Source organism: Oenanthe melanoleuca, chromosome 26 (assembly GCF_029582105.1).
Source record: "Oenanthe melanoleuca isolate GR-GAL-2019-014 chromosome 26, OMel1.0, whole genome shotgun sequence".
NCBI classification, from domain to species: Eukaryota; Metazoa; Chordata; class Aves; order Passeriformes; family Muscicapidae; genus Oenanthe; species Oenanthe melanoleuca.
In genome coordinates, this window is record NC_079359.1 from 4,878,263 (window position 1) to 4,894,245 (window position 15,983).

The 15,983-nt window shown below is 55.0% G+C and overlaps 2 protein-coding genes across 5 annotated transcripts in view; both read left to right on the forward strand.

The window, feature by feature from the left end:
- The window catches only part of LOC130263758 (receptor-type tyrosine-protein phosphatase V-like), a 33,434-nt gene extending 23,339 nt beyond the window's left edge, over positions 1-10,095 (forward strand). The window contains exons 29-40 of one of the 4 annotated variants that reach the window (XR_008842388.1): positions 589-749; positions 1,465-1,600; positions 2,066-2,145; positions 2,788-2,875; positions 3,285-3,375; positions 3,939-4,015; positions 4,984-5,118; positions 6,056-6,224; positions 6,640-6,814; positions 7,160-7,295; positions 9,333-9,558; positions 9,598-10,095. Coding sequence is in view for 3 of the 4 variants with exons in the window: in XM_056511517.1 (XP_056367492.1) it covers positions 589-749; positions 1,465-1,600; positions 2,066-2,145; positions 2,788-2,875; positions 3,285-3,375; positions 3,939-4,015; positions 4,984-5,118; positions 6,056-6,224; positions 6,640-6,814; positions 7,160-7,295; positions 9,333-9,392 (1,308 nt within the window). In the remaining variant the exon portion in view is untranslated. Of the gene's footprint in view, positions 1-588; positions 750-1,464; positions 1,601-2,065; positions 2,146-2,787; positions 2,876-3,284; positions 3,376-3,938; positions 4,016-4,983; positions 5,119-6,055; positions 6,225-6,639; positions 6,815-7,159; positions 7,296-9,332 lie in introns of those variants that run through there. The other 3 variants (XM_056511517.1, XM_056511518.1, XM_056511519.1) reach the window with 3 other exon arrangements.
- A 4,993-nt stretch (positions 10,096-15,088) lies between these two features.
- The window catches only part of LGR6 (leucine rich repeat containing G protein-coupled receptor 6), a 109,845-nt gene continuing 108,950 nt past the window's right edge, over positions 15,089-15,983 (forward strand). The window contains exon 1 of the mRNA XM_056511562.1: positions 15,089-15,498. Within this exon, the coding sequence (XP_056367537.1) occupies positions 15,089-15,498 (410 nt within the window). The remainder of the gene's footprint in view (positions 15,499-15,983) is intronic.

The following is a 15,983-nucleotide window of genomic DNA, read 5'->3' on the forward strand; positions in this document are numbered from 1 at the left end:
ACCTGTTGCAATTATTATGTCTGGCATCACCACCAGTCCTTTATTAGAAACTTTTCAGGACTTCTTTCTGACAACTCTGATTCCTTCCCTCATAGGCAGCTTCACACAGCACTGACTGCTTTTATTACAGGCAGCTCCACACAGCTCTGACTCCTCTTCTGTCTGCATGACTGGCTCATCCCCATCCTGTCCCTTTCCTGGCCACCTAACCCTGTCTGTCCCTCCTTACCTTATCTGTCCTTTGCATGACTGCATGTCCCTTCCTCCTCACAGTACAGCCAGCACACTCCATCCCAAACTGCAGCAGACTCTGGGTCTCAAGCTCCAACTCAAACTACAGCTGCTGGCCAGCTAGGCCACTCTTCTGTAACACCCAAACTCACTGGGCAGGCAGGATGCTCCCACTCCTCAGTACCCCAGCTATAATTCACCAGGAGAGGTTGCCTGCTGTGCTGTCCTTCCAGCCTACCTTCCCACGCAGTCCTGAGGCTGGCTGCTCCCTGCCCTGAGCCAGGTGTCCCCAGGAGGTGGCAGGGCTGTGGGTGTGAGCTGCCTCTGGGGGCTGCACACCCATCCCCGCCCCTGCAGGAGGGTGAGCGGGCAGAGCGCTCCGTGTCCCACCTGCACTACACGGCCTGGCCCGACCACGGCGTGCCCGAGTCCAGCACCTCCATCATGGCCTTCAGGGAGCTGGTGCAGGAGCACATCCACAGCACCAGGGGAGCAGGGCCCACCCTGGTGCACTGCAGGTGAGCCTCTGCCCCATGGCAGGGGGAGGGAGCAGGGGGTGGGGGTCCCACTCTGCACAAACTGAGGGAAGCAGTGCCCAGGAGACACAGCTGCTCTGTGAGCCTCCTGCTCACCTGTTGAGGGGTACAGGTGAGCTGGCAGCCTGCCCCCAGCCCCAGGACCAGCCCAGGACAGCCTGAATGGCTCCTCAGCCCCATACCCTGCTTAGGGTAGCAAGCCCCTGAAAGGATGTGGACCCTTAGGACATTATTGTTACAAGAACAAGTAATTTATATTGTTAGATGAAATATTAATAACATTAGCCATGTTTAATCCTCTTCCTCTTACAATTCACCCCACCTTCAGACATGCAAATATCAAGGGTTCTCAAAAAATTTATTCCTCTTACCTGTCTAATACAAGGTCTGGTGCAGAAATCAGTTCTGATCTCCACATCAAACCAATCATTAGAACTTCCATCCAGCAGCTCTCAAGAGTCTTACTTGGTCATAAAGGCTGAGCTTAATGAAGCCTAAAGTGATTCAAATAGCATAAAGTAAATCAACTTGTTAAACGCTGAGTCTGATAAAGAAAACATTTCTGGGTGTGCTGGGGCAGTGCCCAGGGAGCCTTTGGGAGCGTGTCCAGTGTTAGGAGGGAGCTGTGGGCTGTGGAGTGATGCCTTGCCCTGTGTTTAACCCTCTCCCCTGTCCCCCTGTCCCCTTCTGTGCCCAGTGCTGGCGTGGGCCGCACCGGCACCTTCATCGCCCTGGACCGGCTGCTGCAGCAGATGAGGCAGGAGGGGGCCGTGGACATCTTCGGCGTGGTGCACTCCCTGCGCATGAGCCGCTACCTGATGATTCAGACCCTGGTGAGATCTGCTCCCTCCTTCCCCTCCCTCCCTTCACTGCATTGAAATCCACTGTTGGATGAGCTGGCCAGCCCCAGCACCCCCCGGCTGCTCCTCAGCCTGTGGCACAGTCACTGTGTCATCCTGCTGCTGAAAGCAGCAGCTCAGCTGGAGTGGAAATTGCTGGGGGGTCTTCAGCTGCTTCATGCCCTGCTAGACCCACAACAGCAACATCCAGAGTCTCAGAGACCTCCAGGAGGCTCAGAAACACCCTGGAGCACTGAGGAACAGGATCAGGCCCTTTGCAGGCAATTCCTAACTCACACCATGTTGTTGGTCTGTGATGCTCCATGGTCTGTCTCCTGTCCCCAGTCCCTGGGGCTGGACAGGGTGTCAGCATTGCCCTTCAGAGGAGAGACCATTCCCCCCTCTCATGCTGTCTCTGCAGCCTGACAGTCTGTGTTGCTGTCTGTCTTTGCCTTCCAGTCCCAGTACATCTTCCTGCACAGCTGCATTCTGGAAAAGATCTTGGAGGAACCTCTCCTGGATTTATCAGGGACAGAGAGGTAAGGCCTTGCTGTGCTTTGCCCCTCTGCCCACCCCAATCCACAATCCCTCCTGGCAAGCCCAGCCAGCCATCCCATCTGGTGCTGTGAGTGGGGTCAGCACCAGGCAGGATGAGAGCCCAGCACAGAACAAAGTGCAGTCTCCTGGGTACACCAGTGCCAGAGATCTGCAGAGCTGTGCTGGGGAAGGCATTTCCCTCAGCCTCTGGCTTCCCAGCCCACAGGCAGCCCCAGAGATGTGTACAAACTGGAGAGGCTCCTGGCAGCTGGGTGACCTTGTGGTGTCCCTCCTAATGGAGGTCAAGAGGATGGGGCAGGGTCCAGCTGGGCATGGCTTTGACCACCTCTCCCATTGTCTTGGGGCTACATATGCACCTGTCTTTGGGCCAGATTGTCTCCTCCCTCATGCAGAGCAGGATGTCCTTGTCCTTGCTGCCTCTTGGGACTGAGCCCTGGGCTGTGTCACCCCTGAGACCTGTCCCTGTCTGGGGGAGAGCAGGTTGTCACAGACCAGAGCTGGGCTGGGACCTGGGACACCCCTGGCATGTGAGGAGTGAAGGTGCTCACAGCCCTGTCCACAGACACAGCCTGGGTGCTGCTGATGAGCTCAGCCTCACCCTTGTGCCCTGGCTCTCTCCCCAGGTCCTGCCCCATCCCTCTGAAGAGCTTTGCCCAGCACTATGCCCAGAAGGCAGCCAAGTCCCACATGGGCTTCCTGAGGGAGTATGAGGTGAGAGCTGGGCAGGTGCAGGGCTGTGTGTGCTGAGGGGACCTGGGGGGTGATTGAACCTGCTGGGACTGTGAGTGCCTCCTGGCTGGGTCCATGCCCAGTTCCCTGGGGTTCTGGCAGCTCCCCTCTCCGTGGCACTGCATGCTCAGGCACATGGCTCCCTCGTGCATTCTGCACTGCTCAGGCTCTGTCCTTCCCAGGTCCCTGCCTGGACAGCAGAGCCCTCTCCTGGCAGCCTGGCACAGCCCTGCAGCTCTCTCCAGAGCTGCTCTCGTGCCTCTCCTGCTCAGGATTCTGCATGTGCAGCCATGGCCTCCCTCTGCCCAGCCCAGGTGCCCTGGAGGCTCTGGCTCCTCCTGCTCCTGACCCTTCCTGTCACTGCCTCCTTCTCTCTCCCTCACCCTGGCAGGCCCTCCTGGAAGCTGTCAAGGAAGAAGCCAGCTCTGCATCACCATCTTCAGGCAGCCAGCAGGCACGGCCCTCCTCCAGCATCCTGCCATGTAAGTTCTGGGACACCCTGCATCCTCTTCTTCCTCCTGCATGGAGCCAGGCTGGACCAGGGCAGTAGTCCACAGCATAAGAAAGTATTTTGAGATTTTGGTGGCTCCCCCAGAAGGTCACTGAGGTGCTTGGGACTGGGACAGGTGGGTTTGCTCAGCCTGGAACAAAGGGCAGATCTTATTGCTGTTTTCAGCTGTCTCTGGGATGGCACAGGGAAGACATGGAGCCTTCTCAGAGGTGTGCCATGGAGGGACAAGAGATAAGGGGGTGACTTGGGAGGGCAATCCAACTTAGCAGAAGGAGAAGTGAATTTCCATGAAGATGGTCAGACACTGGAACAGAGGCCCAGAGCACCCACGGGCTCTCCATCCTTGGAGAGAAGCAGATCTCCATTGGCTCAGACTCTGAGCGACCTGCACTCAGTTTGGGATAGAGACCTGTCTTTTGGGAGCCAGCTTCCCCAGGCTGGAGATGAGCACTGGATTTGTGTGGCAGACAGTCTGTAAATCCTGTTGGAGCTCAGGACTGCCTTGAGTCCCTCCAGCTCCCTCTTCCTTTGCAGATGATCGCTCCAGAGTGAAGTTCTCCCTGCTGGAGCAGGGCCCTTTCTCAGGACTGCTGCAGGTGTGGCGTGTCCCGGTGAGTGTCACCCCCACAATGCACCCTGAGCCTGTGTCCCCACCCTGCAATGCCCCCCTGAGCCTGGGTCCCCACCCTGCAATGCCCTCTGTGCCTTTGTCCCCACCCTGGCTCTGCTGCTGTCACTGTGGTCCTGTGTGGAGGAGAGGGGACTGTGAGGACTGAGGACTTCACTTCCTATTACAGTGGTAGGAGTTTGTACTACTTAATTAATGAGTTTTTTAGTATTTTTTTTCTTCTACTTAGAGTTAGGATTAATAAGTACATGAAGGAAAAAGATTTTTTGTTTTGTGTTTGGGCTTGGTTGTTTATTACATTTTATTAAAAACTACAGTGTGTAGCAGCACTTCTAGCTACTTGCTAGAAGTGAGGAAGATGGAGGAAGATTTAGTTGTTATGAGGTTTTTTAAAGCTAAACAGTTTAATAGAGAATTAACACTTATATTATTTATTTTTAACTTAATAATTATATATTTATGACCTTTAGTGTGACATTGACTGATTAACTAAAAACTACTACTTGAAACTTATGAAGAAGAAAGAAGAACACTGAGACACCACTTACTTAATTTTTTTATCTTGTTTTATACTTACTACTATATTATAAAAACTTCAAATTTAAAATCTTTTACCATGTGAAAGCACACACTTTTATTTAACTACACACCTGTAGTACACACTCAAATTTAGAAGCTTTCTCCAAGGCCTCAGGTCAAAAGTGTTCTCCAGGGGGTCAGTCCCAAACAGCACAGAAAGCTGAAAACCCCAGGTTTGTGGGATCCAACAACTTCCCTTGCCTGCCCAGTTTGGGCTGCCCTCACTTGCCTCTCTTGGTGCTCTCTCTCTCTTCTCTCTTCTCTCCTTGCCTCCTGCTCTGCTGAGCTCTCTTCTCCTCCTGACCATGCCTGCAGCTCCTGGGCCAGCAGAGCACCTCTCCAGCAGGAGGGTCTCATTCTCATTCCCCCCAGGGCTGCAGCTCCAGCAGGGATTACCTGGCTGTCCACGGCCCTGACAAGCTGACCATGGAGGACTTCTGGAGCCTGGTGTGGGAGCAGGATGTTCACACAATCCTGACACTCCTGCCATGGCAGGAGAAGGGGGAGGTAAGGCACTGTGCCACCTGTGCCATGGCAGAGTGGGAATCAGAGAGGGAGTTGGAGCTAGCAGAGCTCTTGAAACTCCTCACTGCCTCCTGAGTCCTGGGTGCAGATTCAGCTTAGCTAAAGCTGGGCCTTTCCTGTGCCCAGGTGCTCCCACAGCTTGGCATGGCAGACAGGTTCTGTGTGCCCCCATGCCAGGCTCAGCTGGTGCCATCTGTGTGGGACCAAGGCAGCAGCTCCTGTGCCCAGCCAGGGTGACACTGGCTGAGCAGATTGCATCTCAGGGCTCTGAGCAGAGCTGACAGGCAGCTCTGGGTTCCCAGATGAGGTGCTGAACCAGCTGGTGTTCCTGGAACTCCCTCAGGTTTTGGGTGGGGGATGAACCTGATGCCTTGGGGTTTAGCTTTTATATTTTCCAGGATCTCTGCTGCTTAGTGTGTAACTCTGACACTTCATGTTAGGTGTTAGTGAGTTCTGTTCACAGGGTAGTTGGACAGAACAATTCCTTCCCAGCTGGAGAATCAAGGACAGCTGGTGCCCAAAAAGCAGAAACAATGGCTAAGGGAAGGGGGCAAGCCAAGGGGCTGAGACTTCACAGCCTGGGGCTGTGGTTGGATAATTGACCCCAATGTGTAAATTGGGTGTAAATGAACCAAAACTTATCAAAGTGTAAAAACTTGTGACCAGGATCCATCTTGGATTAGATCTGGGTGTAGCCCTGGCTGGGCTCTTGCACTGCCCAAGGTGGATCCTTTCAGTAAATTCCTGTTTTATTCCTTTTGCTCTGTCTGGTCTCTGTTCCAGCTCAGCCTTTCCAGGCAACAAACTGACATGAGGAGATGCTGGGAGTGCTCTTGGTGCAGCCCCACCACAGACCCTGGAGACAATGACTGATATGACAATGACCATCAACAGAAAGCCAATCTCTTGTTGCACACAGGTCCCAGGTGAGGTGTGCTGGCCCCTGGAAGGAGATTCTCTCTGCACGAAGATGCTGACCATCCAGTGTGACTCAGAGAAGCTTGTCTCGGGGTGGAGATGCACCCAGCTCAAACTGAAACACGTGTGTGTCCATGGGGCTGCCCTGGCTCCCACCTCCTGGGGTGGGGGTAGGTCTGTAGGGATCTGTGAGGGCTGAAGGGTCTGTGGGACTTCTCCAGGCTACAGGAGCAGAGTGCTGGCAATCCACAAATGCAGGAGTGAGTCTGGACTGCAACATCCAGAACTGAGTGGACACAGGAGATACTTGGGAGAGGCCCTGGGGGCTTCCCCCACCCCTTTCTGATAGATCTGTCTGACCCCTTTGGAAAGGCCCACCCAGTTCTCAGTTTCCTGTCCAGGAGCAAGTCAGGGTGCTGTGGGGAGGGAGGGCAGGTTCCTGCAGTGTGGGTGGTGGGCAATGCCCCAGCTGAGATGCCTGGACAGCTTAAGAGGCTGGCAGGAAGCTCAGGGAATCCTCAGGGTGTGAGAACTGGGGCTCCTCTGCATCCAAAACCTCCCATCTCTCCCCAACATCCATGTCAGCTCCTTGTGTCTCACAGGAGAAGAAAGCAAAGGAGAGGCAGGTGCAGAGGTTCCTGTACACACTGTGGAGCAGCAAGAAGCAGCCTGATGTCCAGGGCCTGGTGGAGCTGCTGCTGGCTGTCAGAAGGTGCACACCCCACTGGAGGAGAGTGGGGCCTCTCCTGCTGCACTGCAGGTAGCCCAGGTTCCCCCTGCATCCATGGGAGCCACCAGGCTGCACAGTGCCCAAAAGCCTCCCCCTGCATGCCCTGGGGCCTGTTGGTATCTGCCCATGGAGCCAATGCAAGTTCTGAGCCTGGGAGGTCACAGGGCTCTGCCAGGGGCTGGGGGAAGCGTGGGTGGGGCAGGAATTGCCAGGCTGAGGTGCCCAGACCATCCCTGGGTAGCTGCAGGGATGCAGGAGCAGCCCTGATGTCCTCACAGTCCCACAGTGCCCACGTGGCTCCTGGGGCTGCCCCCTCTTCCAAAGGGCTTCAGCTCAGCCTGGCCTGGCATCAGTGACCCCCCTTGTCCCTTGCAGTGGTGACATGAGCCAGATGGGGACCCTGATCTCCCTGGACTGCCTGTTGCACCAGATGAAAGCTGAGAGAGCCGTGGACATCTTCGGTGTGACCTTCCAGCTGGCCAGGAGCTGCTGCCTCATGACCCCAACTCTGGTAGGGGGAGGAGAGGGTGCTGGGCAGGGTGGAGCAGTGTCTGTGCCCACTCTGGCTGCTGCCTGGGAGCCCCTGCAGCCTCAGCAGGGATTCACTTCATCTGCCTCCTCCCCACCCTGAGGCTGTGCCAGCCAAGGACTGAGGGCACCGACCTTTCCCAAGCAAGAGTTTTCCATCTCCTCATTCTGAGTTAGAGCACTTAAATTTCATGTGAGCTCACAGTAAATCAAGGCACTCTGCCCATTGTACTCGAGGAAGGGTGGAGCACTGTGTCACCCTGCGCAGTCTGCCTGCTCCCCCTTGCTCCTGGGCACCCAGAATCTGCTGGGTGTCCCCTTGGCCAGTGCCTTTCCTGCCACATCCCCCAGAGCCTGGTGTCACAGCTGGGGCTGCCTGCCAGGGACAGCAGGACACAGTGCCCATCAGCAGGTGCCCTGTGGGCTGTGGCACTGCCTGCTGGGGCTGTTCTGTGCCAGCCCTGATGGGCACTCATGGCACCAGTGCCTGGACATGCTTCAGTTGCTGCAGCTGCTGGGTGAGCTGAAGCACACTGGAAACACTCCCCACAGGGCACAGCTCAACTGGGGGGATCTCTCCAAGGCTTCCCAGCTGCACAGCCTCCTTCAAGCAGCTAATTACATCCTTAATTAATGTGAACCATGTGGGTGGTGGCAGCCAGAGCAGGGCAAGGCGTGTGCTGCCCCTGCTGCAGAGCTGCTTTGTGCTCCCCAGCCCGGCCCTGCAGGGCCACAACTGGCCCATAAAGGCACAGCAAGTGCCCATCAAACACTGCTGTCCTGCTGAAGGGGGGTGCAGAGGAGCTGTATTCCCTCAGAGCAGCAGGGCTGTCCTCCAGCCTCCCCCACCCCTCTGGGGGCTCACCAGCCCCTTTATTCTGGCTGGGTCAGCTGGAGGCAGCACATCTTTTGGGGGGAAGCAAGGGGGAAGATGAACCTTTGATGATATTGGTGGGTAACTGTCATGGATATTAAGCCCAGCAGCTCCAGTGTGGTGTGTGTCCCTGGGGATGTGCTCTTGCATGTGGCCTGGGCTGGAGTCAGCCCTGGGCTGTCACTGCCGATTTCACAATCAGACCTGACTCATGGAAAACACTCTGCTGACCTGGAGCCTCAGCCATTGTGTGACCATGGCATTCCCAGCCCTTTGGTGAGGCTGAGCCCCAGCACAGGGAGGAGGCTCCTCGTGACTTGTGGCTCAGCCAGAGCATTAACATCAGCATTCATTGGGAATGCTGCTGGGGCCCCTCTGATCCCCCTGGCCACTGCCATGTGATGCCAGCCCACACCATCTGCAGGCTGGCCTTGCCCTGAGTACAGCCCCATTTACCTTCCTCAGTCCTGGTTTGTAGCCTGGTGTCATTTTGGGGCAGCCTGGCTTTTGGGCAGCACCTCATATCAAACACAAGGCACCTGTGACTTCTGAGCCCACATTTGGACATGATTGATCAGTTTAGTGATACTGAAAAGAGACAAATGCAGCTGAGCTAAACCCACACAGATTTTTCTGTACCTCTGTAAGCCTGAAAGCATCTGCCCTGATCTGTCAGCACCTGGCTCTGGTACACTGGGACAGCACCAAGGGAAACTCCTGGTGCAGAGATCTTCCCTCATGGCCCCAGCCAGACCCCAAGCCCTCCAGCTCCCTGCCTGCAGCATCACTGGAGTTGCTCTTTGCTCTTGTTTTGGAGGGAAACACCACAGCACATCCAAAGGACACTGGGGCACTTGGAAGAAACCCAATGAAATTGTTCCTCTCCAGCTTGGATGGGATGTTCCTCTCAGCCCCATCACGGGGGGATGAAGAAGGGGAAACAAACATGGGTATAACAGGCTTGCTTTTCCTTTCTGGGTGACTGTGGTGACACAGCACCATCATGGACTGCTTGGAGAGCAAATCCTGCTCTGCTATCAGACACTGCTCCTTAATTGGGATGTTCTAAAGCAAACTGCAAGGTTAACCTGTGACCTGGAGGTTCTCTGTCAGAAACCTGCCTCTGACCCCCTGTCTCTCTTGCAGGACCAGTACATGCTCCTGTACACCTGCATCCAGGACATCATTGCTCAGAACCAGCCCTGACAGCACCTGGCCCGTGCTGGCACCTTCTGCCTCCCCCTCTGCAGGGTCCTGCACAGAGCTGGGGTGGTGAGGGCACCATGGGACTCCTGGCACAGAGCAAAACCTGCAGAGAGTGGTGCCCACCCCAGGCATTGTCCCCAGCGGGGTGTGAGCTGTGACACGGGGTGTCCTGGACACATGGACAGTGCCCTGGACAGATGGACAGTGTCCTGACACATGGACAGTGTCCTGACACATGGGCAGTGCCCTGGACAGATGTACAGTGTCCTGACACATGGACAGTGCTCTGGGCACATGGACAGTGCCCAGGACAGATGGATGGTGTCCTGACACATGGACAATGCTCTGGACACATGGACAGTGCCCTGGACAGATGGACAGTGTCCTGACACATGGACAGTGTCCTGGACAGATGGACAGTGCCCTGGACAGACAGACAGGGTCCTGCCATGCACCCCTGCAGGCTCTCCTCTTTTGGGCACCTCCTGAGGTTGCTGGTGCTTGGGGGGCTCTCCAGCCCCCTCACTCCAGGCTCTGGGGCTCTGGTGCCCAGTGTGAGCATGGAGCACTGTGACCTGCAGGTGCCCATGGGCACTGGTGTGTGGAGCTCTCAGATGTGCTGTGGACAGAGCACTGTGGGAGCTGCCTTGTCTCAGCTGCTGGAAGGTCTTAGGTACAAACAATAAACAGCCCTAGGAAAGTGTATGCTTGGAAGGGAGGCTTGTCTTTTGGGGGTCCAGCTGCTGTGCAAGCTGCAGCAGTTCTCCAAAGGGCAGCACTGTCCCCAGCAGGGGACACAGCAGAGTCCCTTGGGCACTCCAGATGCTGCAGCCCATGGCACAGCAGCTTCCAGTCACTCATCTGCTTCTTCCCCAGAGGCAGCACTTCTGCAGTGAGTGTCCAGCCCACCCAGAGCTTCATGAGGAGGGGACACATTGTCAGGTGAAGCCTGGGCTCAAACCTGCCAGCTCCCCAGCACCAGGGAGCAGGGCAAAGCCACCTGGTTCAGCTGATGCTCTGGTAAGCAGCTGGCAGCCTCAGCAGTGGAGCTGGGTTGTCTGTGCAAGGACATGGCTGCTGTGCAAGCAGGGGGGGCCATGCACAAGCTGAAATCACAAGAAGCAACTCAGTTCACTGAGCTGCAAGTGCAGGACAGAAGGAAGAGTTAAAAAAAAAAGAAGATGGTTTCACAAGCATATTCCTCATGTAGGAAAACTGTATCTGAGGCCCTGTTTACCCTTCTCCCTTAAAGCAGGGTGGGGTTACAGTGTAGGGTCAAAGCAGTGACCCTGTCCCAGTGTGGCCCACACTCCTGCCCACATTCCATGTCCTGTGTCAGCTGCCTTGGAGTGGGGAGAGGAGACACAACAGGTGTGATAAGGGGCTCCCAGGACCTGTTACGAGGAGCAGAGAGCCCCAGGTGGGTGACTGAGTTGGCCACTCATCCTAATGCCCCTGTGATTCCACTAGAGACTTTCTCCCTCTTCCAAAGCAAGGATCTGCACCCCAGGGTGGGACACCTGTGTGTCTGTGCCAGGGCAGGGCACAGGGCTGGTGCCCTGTCACCCACAGCTGGTGCCACAGAGCTGCCCTGGGACAGAAGGAGGACATTGAAGCCATGGTGGGGGAGGCATGGTGCTGTCTGCAGAGCTTCCATAAGCCCAGGAGTGAGGGATCCCTCAGCCCCCACATCTGGCCAACACATCTGGCCTGGTGTTCCCAGCAGCCAGGTGAACCTGCAGACATCTGCAGCTGCAGCACAGCTTCTCCAGCAGCATGGGGGGAGCTCCTCACCTCCAGGGAAGCACAGGACAGGGTCTGTCACACAAAGTGGCCAGCAGCTTCTGCCCAGTGAGCCCAGGCACAGTGTGTCTGTGGCACAGCCTCTGCTTCGTGTGCTGCCTGACAGGAGGCCAAGCTGCTGAGGATGATGAATTTATGACCTCCCACCCACTGCTGCAGTGGAGTCTGGAGCCACAGATGCTTACAGAGGGTGTTGTGGGAGCTGTGGTTTGGATGAATAATTTTCCAGCCCTGAAGCTTAAGAGCCATGAAACCCAGAGGGGGAGAGAAAGACAACAGAGCACTAAAACAAAACAAGCCTCTGGCTTGGGCTGCCCAGTGAGTTCTGGGCTGTGCCATGTTGTTCCTCATGTTTATCCTGCTCCAGATGAGCAGCATCCAGCCCCTGCCCCCCTCCACCAGCCCTGGTGCAGAGGTCAAAACACAGGGAAGAGCAAGAGCTTGCCTGTTTGGACCTGGCAGTGAAGCCCTGGCTCTCCTCAGGGGCAAGGCAAGCCAGAGCTGTGCTGTGGGGGCTGCAGCCCACTGCCACCACCCCTCTGTGCCCCTGGCCAGCCGAGGCCATGGCTGTGCAAGAACTGGACCTTCTACACTCAGGTTCTATTCTAAATTTCCCCAAGGTTTTGCTTTCAATTCCTGCTTCTAAGCAAACTGTAGGAAGACCTATTAGTGTGGAGGCAGCAGGAGAAACATCACCTGGGATGTCATCTGCCACTGAGAGGCGGCAGGTGACAAAAAATAAAATGTATTTTAAAGTATTTTGAAACTCTGCATGGATTAATCCATTAGGAGATTCACAGTAACTACCCAGGAATTCCAGTGGTACTATACAGCACTATTCAGCATTTGAAAATTTCTGTTATTCTCCTGTAAGTTAACAATTAAAATGAGGGTGCATTAGAACTGTACTGAAGGGTATGCTTTCAATCTTTTCTAAAATCAAATTGCAGTTGAATTATAAGGCCTCAGGATTGTGATTGTTAAAGATGCATTGGTTCTCTGAAGGTATTTTAGCAGTTCCCCTGCTCTTTGATGAAAGTTTCCTCACCTCTTGTGCTGTCTCAGTGTATTGTAGGCAAAGAAGTTTTCTCAGGCAAGTAGAAAGAAAACTACATGAAAGCAAAATAGAAGCATCTTCTATCTAAATGTCCGAATTACAAGATAACTCGATAGTTAGTGAAATGCTGCTGACTTTGGGTCAGGAATCACAAATCCCGCAGAGTTTGGTCCCAAAAGCCTCAGCTCGATCCTGTAAGAGCAGCAGGAGGTGCAGGGAATGGATGGAGCAGCGCTTTCCTCGCAGACCAAGTTCTGCCACTAGAGGACAACACAGACACGGCTGAGTGCAGGGAAACACGGAAACATGAGAACATCACTGCCCTCCCGCTAGAGGATAACACAGAAACAAGGCTGAGCTGCAGGAAAGCATGAAACCATCAGTGCCCTCCTGCTAGAGGATAACACAGACACTGCTGAGTGCAGGGAAACAGGAAAACATGAGAACACCACTGCCCTCCCGCTAGAGGACAACACAAACACACGAGAGCTGCAGGAAACCATCAGAGCCATCCCAGTGCTGAGCTGAGTGCTGGCACTGCCCTCACTGCTGCCACTGAGCTGCAGGTCCAGCGAGACACAGCTGCAAAGGACACTTCCACCCCGAGGCACTTGCTCAGAAATTCCAGGTTTACCATGGAAGCTCTCTGCTCCTCCCAGCAGCTTGGTGTCCAGACTCTTAGTTTTGCCAGGAGCTGGGTGACATGCTGGAATAAGTGACACTTTGAGCGTTGGCAGCTGTTATAAGAAATCAGACACAGATAGGAACCACCACAGCTGGCCTGGAATGAAAAGCAAACAGAGAAGTCAAAGTGAGGCACATGTCTCCAACATCAGGATATGCTGCTACAAAAAATGTGCAAATTGCAGTTGGTACCTTCCTGAGGAAATATCCCTCCTTCAGCTGAGTGATGGTTTTCAATAGGAAAATCACTTCAGTGACTTTTTTCAAGAGCTGGATGAATAGAGTGATCAGCCAGAGCCCTGGGCTCCTGAGGACAATTCACTGGGTGAGAAGTTGTCAAGAACTGGTGCTGTGGTTGGCACTGGCTGGAGGGAGAGGAGCAGGAACCCCAGATAAGAGCAGCTGCTGGAGGAGGGACAGGCCTGACACTTTCTCCAGACTGAGTTTGGATTCCTGGCTGCTGTCAGAGCATGTCCAGCCATTCCAGGCCCTGCTAATGTCCCATGCCAGAGCTGGGACCTCAGGGACCTACCCCTCTGAGGAGGGCTCCCCTCTCCCCAGCAAGCAGTGTTTTTACATTTGGAGATGTCAAAAGACATTGCAAATGTTTAATTAATGACATCCCCAGCAGCTTAGTTCCAATGAAACCAGTTCCTGCTCCCAGACCAAAATCCTCTCTCTCCTCTGCACTTGGTGATGACTTTTCCAACGACTGCAGCAGTTACGGAGTCCTGAGACTGTGGGATCTGAATGCACTCTGCAATGAAATAGTTTCATATCCAGCATCACCCCAGCCAGGAGCCCTCAGCCAGAGTCTCCTGAGCCCTGAACTCCTGCAATAATGGGGATATCAATCAGGAAACCCTTATGCCAGAAGGAAAGGCCCATTCAGAGGAAGCAGGGCTGTGGAAGCATCTCTCAGTCTGAGCCTTGGCCTCGTGGCACTTTGCCATAGCATGGCTATAGAGGGAGGGGTGACTTCTTGGGTGCACTTTGCAGCCACCCAAACCTGGCCCTTCCTTCTCTGCCTCATTCACCTACTCCATTCATGGCTGTGAGGGAGGCAGAGGGAGGAACAAACCAGGAGTCCAGATCCACCAAAGCCCCACAGACAGCTGTCTGTCTTTGGTGTGAGAGCCACGTTCAGCTGCTGTGCTGTTACAGATGAGGTGCTTGGCTCTGTGCACAGACTGAGTGCAGTTCAAGTTGTGGGGCCAGCCCAGCCCTATCCCTCAAACTCTGCCATGGGATGGCAGCAGCCCCTGAGGGCATCTCAGTGGCACTGAGCAGCCAGTGGCTGTCATGAGAGAGGAATGGAGCTGTCCCTGCAGCCTTCTCCCTCTGCAGGTCCAGCACCCTTTGCTAAGCAGGTGTTTCTGCACCTCCTTGACACAGAATCTGTTCTGGTGCACACCCCACACGTTCCAGGACACTGTGGGGCCCTGGTCCCTGCTAAGCCAGACCATGGCACAGGTCCAGGTGACACAGGTGCAAGCCCCCACTCAATGGGCTATTCCTCTACTTTGGGCCCTTTGCCCAGGGTTAGAAAGAGCTCTTGAGGCAAAGCAGCTCCTGCATCAGTGCTGGGCAGCTCCTGCAGACACAGCTCATGTGTGCCCTTGGTCTGGGCAAAACTGGCAGGAGCACCATGTCCCACCATGGAGTGTGGCACTGTGACTCTGCTGCCCATCATCCTGCACGTCCCCCAGCCCCTGCCTGCTGCAAGGAGAGAGCAAACAGGACAGCTGGAGAGTGAGGGACAGACAGACAGACAGACAGACAGCCTTGGGCATGGTCACTCCCAGTGAAGAGTTTCTCCTGAGCTACTCAGCCCCTTCTCCCCAGCTGCACCCTCACTCTGCAGTCACAGCTGAGTTTAGCAGCCAGCACAGACACAGAGTCCATTATCTGGGGTTGTATTTCAGCGTCCCGAAGTCTGGAGCCCTTGAAGTGCTGCTTGGGTACTTCAGCCTCACTTACACTCCTGTGCCCTGCTGGAGCCAGCTCTGCCTTCCCCTGCCTTGCTATCTCACAAAAACGTGCTTACAAAACAAGCCTGGGTCCTGGAGCTATGAACAGGTCTTTATTTTTTGGGGTTTCTTTTGGTTGGTTTTTTTTTTTTTTTTTTTTTTTCTCCTTTTCTTCCCTTTGAATGAAATTCCTGCCAGCTCCAAGAGAGAGAGAGAGGGAAAGAGTAGAAAGTTTAACTCCTCCCATTGGAGTGTCTCACGCCCCTGCCCAGCCCTTGAAACCCAATAACCAAGATCATTCAGCAATGCCTCCCCTTGCCTGGCGGCATCCTCAGCACACCGGGACCTGCCGGGGACCCCGTGCCCGCTGCTTGCCCGGCGCAGGGACCCGCGGCCGAGGGGCCAGGATGGGCTCTCTGCTGCTCTGGGGCATTGTCCTGGCGAGCTGTGCCCGCTGCCCGGCGCTGCCCGCCGAGCCGCCCTGCCCGCCCCAGTGCCACTGCGAGCAGGACGGCATCGCGCTCTCGGTGGATTGCTCCGAGCTGGGGCTGTCGGAGGTGCCCGCCAGCCTGAGCCCTCTCACCGCCTACCTGTAAGTACAGCCCTCGCCGCTGCTTTTTGCGATGCTTCCCCCGGACCCTGCGGCAGCTGCAGCTTTCCTGCGGCTTGGAAGTTTGTGCCACATATTCCCGAAATTAAATTTCCTGTGGAAATTAGAAACCAAGCAAAATAACAACAAAAAAAAGGCAGCTCTTGGGGAGGACCTGCCAAGCTCCCCTCCTCCCTCGCCCCTCTGCCAGCGCTGTTTATGCTACGATGTTCCGTGATTGCAGCGGACCAGGGGAACTGACGTGCTGGGTCGATTTTGATTGTCTGAGCACATAATGGAGTATTTTTATACAGCAATTAGCGCAAACTGCTCTGGGATCCTTCTGTCAAGCATTTCAATAGCTGCAATAACTCAGAGCTTCGCGGGGTTTGGGTTGTGCTGGCCACCAGCAGTGTCCGAGCTGCCTTTTTAAAATGAGTATTAAAGCCTTGTAAGAGGTTTGGGGGGTTGGTAAGTGTTGTGACTAT